Raw genomic sequence first — 12252 nt, 5'->3', positions numbered from 1 at the left:
CGAGATATCCCCAAATGGCTTATAATTTCGTACTAGATCAATACCAGTTCCCTACCGCTTAGTAAAATTGTCCGAGTCCCATACCTGTTCTACTCTTCCTGCCAACCTAGTTGCTCCGTGTCCTTGTCGGGGTGCTGCTCCTCTTCTTTCTTCCGCTCGGCCTGCTTCCGCCACAGGAGAGCCAGATAGTCCGATGTGGTGGCTTCGTCTATTGATTTGTCTTCTCTTACTCTGAGAAATCGGGGAAACCGGAGGCTCAGTCCCCGCTCTTCACTCACTAAGCCGATGGCTGCCGTGTATGTCGGACTCAAGGTGATATCGGCAAATGCCATCTCCCAGACCTCCTGCGGTTCGAACCAGACGTCGGGTTCGCCGTAGTACTCGACATAGGCGGGCCGGGAGATGACGTTGGGCGTTCCCTCGGAGTACTTGTCCTTGTTCGCCTGGTAGAACTTGTCCGTGAAGCCGGACATGCATTTCGTGACCGCTTCGAGGCTGCCCGTTTCTGGGTTGCGGACGGCCATCAGAATGGGGGACCACCATTTGGCTTTTCGGCCTTGTCCGTGCCAGCCGGCGATGGGGATCAGATCTAGAGTTTCGGACGAGGCACTGTAGTCCTTCTTGACTTTGAGCCACGACTCGAGGCGCTTGTCTGGTTCATATGTTGATAAGAGCGCCTTTCGTCTGCCGCCTTTGCCCGCCTTTTCGAGAGGTTCCCCGCTCGTCACGTCCATGCCGTTGCTCGTCGATGCCTCCTTGTTCTGTTCAAGGTTTGCCTTGGGTACATTGTCAAGCACCTTGACCATGATTCCTTCGCATTTGTTCTCAAGGGCGCTTTTGAAGAACTCCAAGACCGTCTCGGAGTCTGCGGACGTGGCATCAAGGCTTTTGACCCAAGTGAATCTGTTTGGGATCTCCACAAATAAGCTACGCAACAACTCTCTGCGTTCGCGGAAAGGCCGATCCAATAGTGGCTCGCCGTTTAGATACATCAAGTCGAACGCGAAGAGGCAAACATTGATGTTGATTGCTCCTATCTCCACATTCTTCTTTGCCCGATTTGTCAGGACTTGGAACGTCTGGAGTTCGCCAGTTTTGTTGTCTACCGCGACAACCTCTCCTTCCAATATGAAGCTAGAGACGCCCTCTCCTCTGATTTGCGGGACCAAGGACACAAGGTCTGGGTATTTCTCCGTCATATTTTCCAAATGGCGAGAGAATATCGATACTTTCCCCTTCTGGTCGCAGTGCACCTGTGCACGCTGCCCATCATATTTGTACTCGCAACTAAAGTCCCGTCCTTGCAGCTTTGTTAGCATTTCAGAGAGGTCTCTCGTGATACTGCCCAACATGGGCCTCAGAGGCACATGAAGCTGCAGGCCGCACCGCAGAAGTAGTTCTTCGGTAACTCCGATTTCAAGTAAGCATGTGATTAAGTCGTTGTAGTTTGGATGCCTGGCATAAGATGCCTTCACGATTTCTTCCGCCCTGTTGTAGATTTCGGCCAGTTCCTCCTTCTTTAGTCGCGCCAAATCTTGTCGTGAACGAATCGTAAACTCCGCACCCTCAGGCTTTGAGTATAGAAAGGCTCGAGCCAGCGCGATAAGCATCGTTGTTTTGACAGCCCCGATTCGCAAATTTTGCACCAGCGTTCGTACAATATACCGACTCTCTTCCGCTCCTCGAGTGTCTTGTAGGAGTTTCTCCACAATTCTTTGCTTGGACTCCTGACTGCCACTTCCTTTGCTCATCGCAATCTTCCTCAGGGATTGATAGACACCTTTAATTGTCAGAGGCTTGGGCTTCATTAAGGTGAAGCTCTGTCTTTTCTTTGCCTCGAAAGCCACGTCGCCAGCATCTCCATATTTGTCGTAGAGATTTTTGAGCCCATAAGGATTGAGCCCGTAAACCTTCTTCAGTGCTTTCGATATCGCGGAGCCTCCCAAGCCAAGTTCCAACTCGTCGTATGGCGGAGAAATCGAGTTGGTCGCCAGCCAGACTGCTGGTAAAACACTGGAGGGATCGCCTTCAATCAGAAGTCGAAGGAAATTGACCAGGGTATCAACAATTCTGATTCGACTAGTCGTTGCATTTGCCAACACAAATGCTCTGGTCAGCAGAGCGTATGAGGCATTACCACCCTCCGTAGCCCAGTGGACCTGCAACTCTGCCGCGCATTTGGTCGAGTCGAATGTCAACGGACTCTGGTCAAAAGGGATGGAAAGACTTATTGTATCCTCTGTCCCAACAGAAGACTGCAACGAAATTGTATTCGTCTTCGGGACTTTGCTTGGCGGTCCCCGATCTGTCTCTGTCGAGGGATAAGGTTCCTGGATAGGCCTATCATCCTGAACCTCAGGCTCAACGGTCGGCGTATTATCCTCTTTATCGAACTCCGCTTGGAGCTTGCGAGCAAAGGCTTCGTCGGATAGTGTTTCTTCTGCTGCATTCTCAGTAGCAGAGCCAACAATCTGTTGCGTCTTCTCGGCTTGGTTGTTGGCTTGGCCCTGGAAGAATGACGCTATGCTCCGAAAACGCTGTGGGGTTGATTCTGGAGCCTCTCTTTTGCGCTTTTTGGCAGGGCTGGACATTTTCGGTCCTGGAAATTAAAATATTTGCGTAGAGGCAGTTAGCAATGTCCTCGGATTCAGACTACATGATGTCTAAACCGATAGTTAAAGGGAGATGTTGAGTCATCGGAAGTTGAACAAATCGTAAGGCGGAGTTGGCGTTGTTGATGATCGATCGCAACACCTGGCACTGGAATGAATGACGATTTAAGGACAACATCCCCACCCCGGAACTGCAAAACGACTGCCAACCATGGCAAGCCCTTCCTTTTCGCTGTCGTCGCATGAAAGGACGAGGGTTGAGGATTACTTGAACGACAAGATTCAAATATCTGCCGACTTTGAGAGCCTTGATTCGTTGTTAGCCACGCTCCGCGCTCAGCATGAACTTCAACGGAAACAGGTAGAGCACCCTCGGGATCGAGAATTACATCTTCCTAAGCGATTGGCTTGTCTTTCTTTTTTTAACCACTGCTGACACGATACCTCAGCTAGCAGAAGCCCAACAAGCACTGCTCAGTGCATCCAAAGCCTCCAACGACCATGCCGAAGCCACACGGAAGCGAGCCGAAGCCTTCAAGGAGGAGCAAGAGGATATCGATAAGCGGTTGAAAGCCATAACAGGTTCCGACGCCAGCGATGAGGCAGCAAAGCGCTTTGAAGTGAGCATAGACAAGCTCCGACGACTGGAGATCTCAAAGGGTTATGTGACCCTCCTAAGGGAAGCAGAAGAATTGAGGTACTTGCGGACCTAAAGAGCCCTTCCCCTTCCGGCAGTGTCACTGATACCGGATACTGAAACAGCAAGGTGGCCTTGAGCAACATACAGTCTTCACCTCGTCTGGCCCTAGAACCGTATTCGCGCCTGAGAAACATAGTACAATCGCTGAAGGATGCTCAACCCGCAGCCGAAGGAGCGGCCCCTCATCTTGTGGACTACCTAGAAAAGCTGGCATCTGGCCTGAGAAAACAGATGATGGAGAGTTTTTCCAAGAGGCTTCAGAAGACACTAGAACAAATGGGATGGCCTTCGAAGGACTTCCGTCTACCAGAAGATCTGAGGACACAGTGGATCGAGAATGTCGAATTGCTTCTTGATTTACAGACACCGTACGCAAGTCTTTTCTCTTTTCGCTGCTTGGTTTTCTGACAGTTTACTGAATAGGGAACTCACGAGACGTGATATCGATGTGAAGCAGCAGAATGCCGAACCGCCGATCTTGTTACCGTTGGAAGTGATGGTACATCCGCTGGATCTTCGCTTCAAATACCACTTCAGCGGAGACAAGCCAACAAATAGACTTGACAAGGTATAGACGCCGTTGCCAGTGCCGGAAATCCAACTGACTTTTTCAAACAGCCAGAATACTTCCTGGGTCACGTCGTCGACCTGATCAACACTTTTGGCGGGTTTTTCGCTTCTTCGCTGCAACCTGTCTTCGACAAGAAGGCCCAAGAAGTCGGTTCAGCTCTGGAATGGAACTTTTACAACGCCTCTCATGCCTTTATCACGGCTCTTATGCCGATGCTGAGGCAGAAATTATTGAATTTGCTTCCTAGCATTTCTGCACATCCGCAGTTGCTCAGCCATCTCGTACACGAGCTAATGAACTTTGACAATGAGATTCGGGAGACTTGGAATTATCTGCCTGATCCATACTCTAAGGATAATTGGAAGGGAATGACGTGGGAGGTTCTCACCAAGGAGGGATGGTTTGATCGCTGGCTTCTGGTTGAAAAGGACTTTGCACTGGCCCGCTATAAGGAAATTATTGATGCAACGGACAGCGGTGAGATTGACTACGAAGGAGTCGAGCTTTCGGCAACCAAACCCACCAAAGCAGCGATTCGCGTAAATGATCTGCTTGAAACAATTACTGAACTGTATCGGCCTCTGTCATCTCTCGGTCAAAAACTGCGGTTCCTTATCGACATTCAGATTACAATCTTCGACCAGTTTCACGAGCGCCTCCGTTCCGCACTTGAAGCTTACCTTGCAATGACATCTACGATTGGCCGCACGGTACAAAGCGCAGATGGACAGGCCAGCCTGGAAGGTGTGGCAGGATTGGAGCGTCTCTGCAGGGTTTTTGGGAGCTCCGAGTACCTAGAGAAGAAGATGGAAGACTGGAGTAATGACGTGTTCTTCGTCGAACTGTGGTCTGAGCTACAAGAACGAGTCAGACAGAACAAGGACTCAGGGAGGAATGTGGCCGGTCCTATGTCTGTAGCAGACGTTGCTTCTCGTACCTCTCAGGTGGTCGCAAATGGTCACCATAGCAGCGACCAAGGTACAAGCTCGGATGGAGCTCTGTTCGACGAAACAGCATCCGCCTATCGTCGCCTCAGGCTGCGTTCCGAATCGATTCTCACCTCGACCCTGATCTCAAACACTCAGTCAGCCCTCAAACCATATGTTCGCATGTCTGCGTGGGCGACTATTTCTACTACCTCACCTTCCGAGACAACCTCGCTACCGCCGTCGGCGGACCTTGCGCCTGCAATGCGAACCTTATCCACTAGCACCTCTTTCCTATCGCGCGCACTGGGCATAGCACCGCTGCGTCGGATCATTCGCCAGGTACTTCTCTCCGTTCAAACTAATCTTTGGAGTAGCGTCCTCATGAGACATACCTTTTCCGCTGCGGGAGCAGCGCAATTCGCCAGTGATATTGGCCACCTCTGCAATGTTGTCGATGTCGCTTTGGGACGGGCCGGCCTGGCAGGAGGCTCGATCAGAGTCCTTGCGAAGCTCAACGATGGTCTTCTACTGCTGGGGCTGACAGTAGCCACCCCCAAGTCTGGCGACGTATCTGCGGCCCAGGAGAACGCTGATACGCAGGGAGAACCCCATCTTGGACTTTGGGAGGCGGAGAAGAGGCTATTCCGGGATAACGAGAGTGCTCGAGGCGTTCTCGCTGAGTTGAATATCGAGACCCTTACAGAAGCTGAGGCAAGAGCTGTACTTGAGCGACGAGTCGAAATTGGTTCTTAGCATAAGCAGGCACTACATAGTAAACAAAACTCATGCAGTTGCTCGAGATCATCCTTGGGTGGTTCATGAATGGAGTATCATTCAATTCTATATACTAGCCTTCTCCGGCGGATCTATACCTTTTTTTTTATTTGTACATATGCAGTAGTCGTACACTATAACAGAATCATGATCGCGAATAAGCTTAGTGAACCACAGGTCCGTGGCCTCGTTCTCCGGGCCTCCGTTTAGGAAGCGAAGCAGGCTCGGCCTTGAGTCTCTCGACGATGGCCGGGCCCACCTCCTCAATAGCACGCACAAGAGCTTCAACAGTCTCGCGAGTCGTCTGGACATTGACGACACAGCGGAAGAACTTTCCATCCCCGGCAGCGTTCTCATCCCCACTAGGAGGTGCAAAGTCAACCATGAACCCCTTGTTCACCAGAGCATGGGTCACCTCCTCCGTGACCTTGCTGTTTGCCTTTGCGCGCTCGGCCTCGTTCGATACAACGCCGCGCGGGTGTACGAGCTGTCCGCCCGGCGCGTAGTAGAAGCAAACCTGGAGACAAGGGGGAGGGTTCTCGCTAATGAGGATAAAGTTAGGGTTCTCGGAGACGAGATTCGCGAGGTGTGCGGCAAAGTCGCAGGCTGTGTCAATCTGCTGCTCGTATCCCTCCGTGCCGTAGTATGTCCAGCCCAAAAAGAGCTTGAGGGAGTCTGCCCGTCGTCCACATTGGAGCGTGAGATCCGCCAGGTCCCAGACCTCCGGAGAATCGACGGAAAGCTCGTTTTCCGCTGTGCTAAGATCGCCGTTGGGTCGCGGTTCCGTGTCGTCGTTGTGGAACAGGTAACCGGCTGGGAGAGTATTTGCCCTGTGGAATTGGCGGATGTCTGCGGCTAGGAGGAAAGAACAAGTCACGGGGACACCGAGCATTTTGTGAGGGTTAATGGCGATGCTATTTGCTTTGTCGGCGCCAGCAAGTTTGTGCTTCTGGCGCTTTGAGAAAACGAACGAGCCGCCCCATGAGCCGTCAACGTGGAACCAGAGGTTGTATTTCTGGCAGATGGCGGCGATCTCGTTAAAGGGGTCGAAGGAGCCCATTACTGTCGTTCCAGCAGTTGCATTGACATAGAACGGTGTCCTTTTCTCCTGGAGGGCTTTCCGAACAAGCTTCTCGAGTTCCTCTGGGATCATGCGGCCTTGCTTGTCCACGGGCACTGCCCAGACGGAGCTGCTTCCCAAGCCCAGCATTTGTGCCGCCTTCTCGATGCTGTAATGGCCGTGGTCGCTGGTGAAGAGCACAAACTTGTAGTCCCCGTTGCCATTTTTCTTCGTATCGGGGTATAGGTTGTTGCGCGCAATGACAATGGAGGTGGTATTGGATGCTGAGCCACCTTGTACAGAAATCCCACCTGCTCGTGGCCCGTTGAGACCAAATAGCGAAGCTAACTTTTCCCCCGTATACTTTTCGATAATAGTCAAAGCCGGCGAGACTTGGTAGACATGAACGTTCGTGTTGAGAGCAGCCAAAATCAGCTCGGACGCCACACCTGGAGCATTTGTTGAGGCATATAGTTTGTCGAGAAATCCTTGATGCCATGTATTCACGGAATACTTCAACACTTTGCGGAGAACCTCAATCAAGCCATCTTGTCTGGCACCCTTTTCCGGTAGAGATAATTGCAGAATATCCCAAAGCTCTTCCGGTTTTTTGTAGTCGACTAAAGCTGTCCGCGGCATTTCCAAGTGTCCATCCGCACCATTTGTTCCATTCGTTCCATTGACCCCATTTTGCTGGAGAGCAAGGCCAAGAGGATTTTCGTCGGCGGACTGGATGAACGGGATGAGGAGATCTTGGACTGCGGTCAGAAGCTAGTGTCAAATTAGCAAGAGAACAAAGGGAAGCTCAACGCAGCAAGCAAAGAGAATTGATGCCGGATCGCCTATCAGACCGTTGAATGCGCTGGAGGAATGGAGTAACTCACTTTTCGCACTTCCTCAGCACGACTCGATAGCGGGGACACAGACATCTATACGGCGATTTATGATATTCCAAACAAGTAAATTTGAGAAAAGCACATAAAAGAAGAAAAATACAAGAAGCAATCACAATTTCATGAACAATGGTGTATAATAAAGGTACAGTCAAAATCACGCAGCATAAAGTTGAAGCCATCCCGCCATTTCCGGAATGGCTGGCGGATCCGCTGCGATGGCGACAGAGCCCAATTGTCTGACATCATAAATCGGGGCTTATCTTCGTCCGTTGAATGAGATTGTTTGAGATTATTGCTAGCGAGGACTGTCTACTCCTTTGTAGAGAGATATACACTTTTGATGGATGAGGGGAAGAGAAAATCTTCCATGGCGTAACCCCGCAGACGTTGGAGGGGCAGCACTGAAAAAGGCTCTTGGATAATTAGTCCTTCCACACGAGGGTCTGTGCAGGGTATGAATGTGGAGAAAATGCTTTTATTATCAAAAAGGAATCGCTGAAGACATGATATACACATGGACAAAGAAACCTGTCAAATCATGCTGTGTTACTATCACTGCAAGAACCAATCACAACCCTCTTCATTGTTACAAATCATGTCTTTGCAGCTACCGGCGCCTTAGGACTTTCTTCCGCTGCCTTTGCTGCGAATTTAGCCCGGGCTAATTCAATGCGAGACTTAGGTCGCTCGCCCTGGCCGTTTTTAATACTGTCCAGGCCTTTCGCCTTCGAAGCCCACTCTCCTCGCCGTCTCTTGTAGAGGTCCATGGACCAATTCCTCCATACCGCTCTGCCGACGAAAGAGTCTCGAAGAGTCAATTCATCTTTGAGCAGTTCCTGTGCCATCCTTTCTTTGACAAAGAACAGGTCTTTCGTTGCCGGCCATAACGCGTCCACAACGTGTGATCCACAGCTATCAAGCGCGAGTTCTACCAAATGACCCGAGAAGCGCGTAGTAAACTGGCGCCGGAACTGAGGTGTTGAAGTTGGAGCAGTCAGGGCCTGCTGAAGAACACGGGAGGCTGCGGGATCCTTGGCTAATCTGAGAAGTGATTCTGAAGACTGCGCTAGCAGGCTCGAATAAATGAGCCCGCTCACGGGCCCGGAAGCTGTAAGCATCGTCTGAGCTAGTAGGGAGCCATGTAATTTCTCTGCGGCGGCTGTCTGATTGTTGCCCATCTGCTTCTGCTTCTCCTCTGAGTCTTCCGCACATGCCGCGGGGTCAAGCTTAAGCATTTGTTCCAATCTTCGTGCCGGATCTTTGTCGTAAGCGGATTCCAAGGCATCCGAAAGCGACTTGGTGTCAACCCCGCGAACGAGGCATCGCTCGATCAACACTTTAGGGACAATCAGGCGAGATCGTTCAATGAGTCCAGGGATTTCAGGAATGATCAACTCTGTAGCATCTTGGAGATCATCCTTTCCTAGTCTCTCCAGTGTCCTGAGAACCACATATCCAGCGGTTGTATTGCGTGCAAGAGAGCCAATGCGGTCGCGAATAATGTTCTTGTAGAGTCCCTTGAAGAGCTTTCCCGGCATGGACTTGATGATAGTCTCGAGCAAACGAGAACCGACGGGATCATAGAGTAGGCCTCTGACGAATGTTGAGCTCTCAGCATTCTCCGCGAAATCATCATCCGGAATGAGCCTCCTGATGATTGAATTGGGATCCTTAGCGCTCGCCTTGCCAAAGTGCGACAGTTCAAGGAATACCAGCACCTGTAAGACGGGATTCCCTACAGGGTGGGTTGCCAGGGCTCTCAAGTAGGTGTTGTCCAGCCCGGAAACCATGTCACTCATAACCTTCTTCAGCGTAGCCTCGAAAACCTCTGGTACTTTACGCCTCTCCGCAACGGCCTTTTCCTCAGATGCGTCCGTGTTCACGATTCCCAACCTTTCCTTCTTCCGGCTGGCGACAACCGAATCCGTGGATGACAGGTCGACTGGCTCCCCGGCGAGAACCAGTAACAAGACTCTGATCGTATGCGACGCAAACCGTTCCGTCAACAGATATCCCCAATTCCCCTCTAATTCCTCAACGACCTTCATGAACATTTCCGCCAGCGACAATTCTGGTTCAGGCTCGTCCTCCTCGTCCACTTCCGCCCTACGGCCTTTCGACTTCGAAATCTTTTCTGTCACTCCAGGCGCTGCGTTGATGAACAATGTCTCGCAACAATGGCTCGCAAACCGATGCTGCACAAGATGCAAGAAATGGCCAATGAACTTGCTGAAGAGTCTCCGAATTTGGCGCATGTTCGAGAGCGAAATCAATCTCTCCATAAGCCGCGAGCAAGACTGACTGCAAGCCACCTTCAATTCTTTCCCATCCGCTTCCCTGTAGACACTGTCGACGAAAAGACTTCGCTCTTCCGCATCCTGGAACTGGTTCAGCTCCAATACCTCGTTGGCTTTCGAAAAGTATTCCTGCTCTTCGCTGTCCAGGAGACCGTAGAAAGGCATATCGTTCGCGGGCGCATCGTTCATGGAAACATCATTTCCTCCATCCCCTTCCTCCAGGGGAATATAATCCTCTCCTGAAGTGATCTCGTTGTTCAAGGTATCTGTCTCGGCGGAGGGCTTCAACCTCTTGACCGCGGATTCTTCAGGGCCTTCATCGCGCTTTCGTTTGGCAGCGTCTTTTTTGGTCTTGTCCTCCGCGCGACGACCTCTTTTCTGCTTTTCACGTGGCATAATGGACACAATGAATCAACCCTTTTTTCGAACAGTATGCGGAATAATTCGCTTTGGTTTGACTACTTTTCCGCTCAGGAAATTTTACGATAAGGTGTTGGTCCGAGCGTCTCCAGCCGTATCGTGGAATTGTTTGTTTGGTTTGCATCCTCGAGTGACGTATCGAAGTCAACAGAAAACAATTACAATACTTTTGATGGTCGCTAACGAACATGAACTTGTAATACAGTCGTTGGAGAAGAGATATGTCAGATCATGACAAAGTATTATACAGCAGAGTAAATCGCAGAGATGTGCCTTCCACACTCAATCCGCTGCTCCATGCTCACAGTGCGGTTGCCCACCTTGGCCCGGTGACGAGGCATGATTTGGAGTCGAGCCTCGTGCTTTGCACTCTTCGATTCAAAATCTGGAGGCGCGTTAATATGCGACGGCTTGGATAAATTACTCCTCTTGCCGGTGCCGAGCTGAAAGTGTTCATTTCCTCCCCAGAACAGCGCGTCGTGGCCCCAGTCGCTGGACTTCTCCAGAGACGTCGTGGCCGAAGTTTCAATGTGAGCTTTGTTGTCCATGATGGCCGACGCGTGTGTTGTACCGACAGAGATATTGCGTAGGCGGATGGGCGAGAGAGTCTTTGTTCGTTCGTCGTACTCGAACAGGCCACTGAATGCCTTCACCTTCGTAGGTGCGTCTTGTAGGTGCGTCCATTTTCCGTTTCCGAGAGCACCCCAGATGCCCCGGCCGCAAGTCCACGTGTCAGCCGTAATGCGACCCAGGTCACGTACCGTAGAACGATCTTCGCCAGGGCCAAGTGTCCGTTGAGCATCCACGGTGAAGAAACTGTTGGCGCCCCCAGCTGCAATCGCAGTCACCTTCGGAAGCCAGATGTTGCCTGGGTAGAAAAGCTTCACCGGTACTAGGGTAGGGGTATCGTTAAATGGCTGGGCGGGGTCAAATTCAGACCCCAGCTGCCCAAAAGAATTGTCGCCAAAGGCGTAAACGTTTCCGTCCTTGGTAAGCGCCAAAGAATGGTAATCTCCGGTAGCAATTTCAGTAACCTTAGAGTTGCCGAGGGTCTTCACCTCATGGCAGGTATCCACGGGCCCTTGAGGTCGAGTCGACCAAGTCAACCCAGGCACACCAAGTTGTCCAAAGGAGGGATAGCTCTCAGTGGAAGAAGCGACGGAGAAGACTCGACCAGAGTTCGTGAGGAGAAGCGCATGCTGTAGCCCACCACTGATGGCGGTGATTTTTTCGCCTAGCCTCAATGTAGGTTCAAGCAGCCGATAGCTCACACCAGCTCTTCCAGAGCTGAATGGGAACCAAGAGCCTTCTTTGGGTTTCCGACCGCTTTCCTGGTCATTCTTAGCAATCGGGAGTGAGTATACATCTCCGTTTGAAGCCAATGCAAGTATGCGATCACTCGACATGCACAAAGACCTCAAGTCCTTGCCAGTCAAGGTCTTTGTTGGTTTGAAGTCGGTTTCCGAGTACCCTTTGCCCCATTGCACCAGATCACCATTCTCAGTAATGGCAGCACCGGACTTCTCTGCAATTTTGAGATCTCGGAGCACTTGACCCTCAAAGTAGGCTAACTGCCGAGGAGACTTAATCACAGTTTCTTTGGAGTCAGGATCCACAACACGATAAGCATTGTTTCCCCATAGGTAGACTCCGGGGCTCTTCAAACTTCTTTTTTCTTGCACATACTGTGAATCCAGGTCCCCAGCAATCTTTGGCGTAACGTTCTTCGCTTCAATATCGCTCCCAAGTTGATCGCCTCGGGTCGCAAAGGTATAGACTAAGAACGCAGCGGCAGCTGTTCCACCTAGACCAAGTGAAGTACGAAGCCAATTTGACGAAGGAGCAGATGATTCTGGTGCTCTGCCGTTACCATTAGCATACTGTCTTCGCCATGATCTGATGGCCGACCGGCCTGTTCGCGGGAGACGGTATGAAAGTGTGACGAGGTTCGTCACTGGCTGTCGCACCCGGTTCATCGACATGATGTTCTCAA

General features: G+C 51.1%; 5 protein-coding genes across 5 annotated transcripts; 1 reads left to right on the top strand and 4 right to left on the bottom strand.

Annotated features, from left to right (window-relative positions):
- Positions 1-89: 89 nt before the first annotated feature.
- On the bottom strand, positions 90-2591 carry Aud_003408 (putative DNA ligase I; the record flags this gene model as incomplete). The annotated part of the gene is made up of 1 exon (XM_043288358.1): positions 90-2591. One exon carries the CDS (start codon positions 2589-2591, stop codon positions 90-92), a length of 2502 nt encoding a protein of 833 aa, XP_043144293.1.
- Positions 2592-2823: 232 nt separating this feature from the next.
- Aud_003407 (RINT-1 family protein) lies at positions 2824-5565 on the top strand (the record flags this gene model as incomplete). The annotated part of the gene is made up of 5 exons (XM_043288357.1): positions 2824-2973; positions 3062-3309; positions 3375-3680; positions 3736-3880; positions 3931-5565. 5 exons carry the CDS (start codon positions 2824-2826, stop codon positions 5563-5565), a joined length of 2484 nt encoding a protein of 827 aa, XP_043144292.1.
- Positions 5566-5749: 184 nt separating this feature from the next.
- On the bottom strand, positions 5750-7575 carry Aud_003406 (pyridoxal phosphate-dependent decarboxylase family protein; the record flags this gene model as incomplete). The annotated part of the gene is made up of 2 exons (XM_043288356.1): positions 5750-7417; positions 7531-7575. The coding sequence occupies 2 exons, from the start codon at positions 7573-7575 to the stop codon at positions 5750-5752; spliced, it is 1713 nt and encodes a 570-aa protein (XP_043144291.1).
- Positions 7576-8135: 560 nt separating this feature from the next.
- Positions 8136-10235, bottom strand: nop9 (RNA-binding RNA processing protein NOP9; the record flags this gene model as incomplete). The annotated part of the gene is made up of 1 exon (XM_043288355.1): positions 8136-10235. The coding sequence occupies one exon, from the start codon at positions 10233-10235 to the stop codon at positions 8136-8138; it is 2100 nt and encodes a 699-aa protein (XP_043144290.1).
- A 266-nt stretch (positions 10236-10501) lies between these two features.
- On the bottom strand, positions 10502-12241 carry Aud_003404 (RCC1 domain-containing protein; the record flags this gene model as incomplete). Its single annotated transcript, XM_043288354.1, has 1 exon — positions 10502-12241. The coding sequence occupies one exon, from the start codon at positions 12239-12241 to the stop codon at positions 10502-10504; it is 1740 nt and encodes a 579-aa protein (XP_043144289.1).
- Between the last annotated feature and the right edge of the window lie 11 nt (positions 12242-12252).

Source organism: Aspergillus udagawae (assembly GCF_001078395.1).
Source record: "Aspergillus udagawae IFM 46973 DNA, scaffold_2, whole genome shotgun sequence".
Lineage (NCBI taxonomy): Eukaryota > Fungi > Ascomycota > Eurotiomycetes > Eurotiales > Aspergillaceae > Aspergillus > Aspergillus udagawae.
Note: the sequence above shows the minus strand (reverse complement) of the source record. Positions and strands in the feature narration are given on the sequence as shown.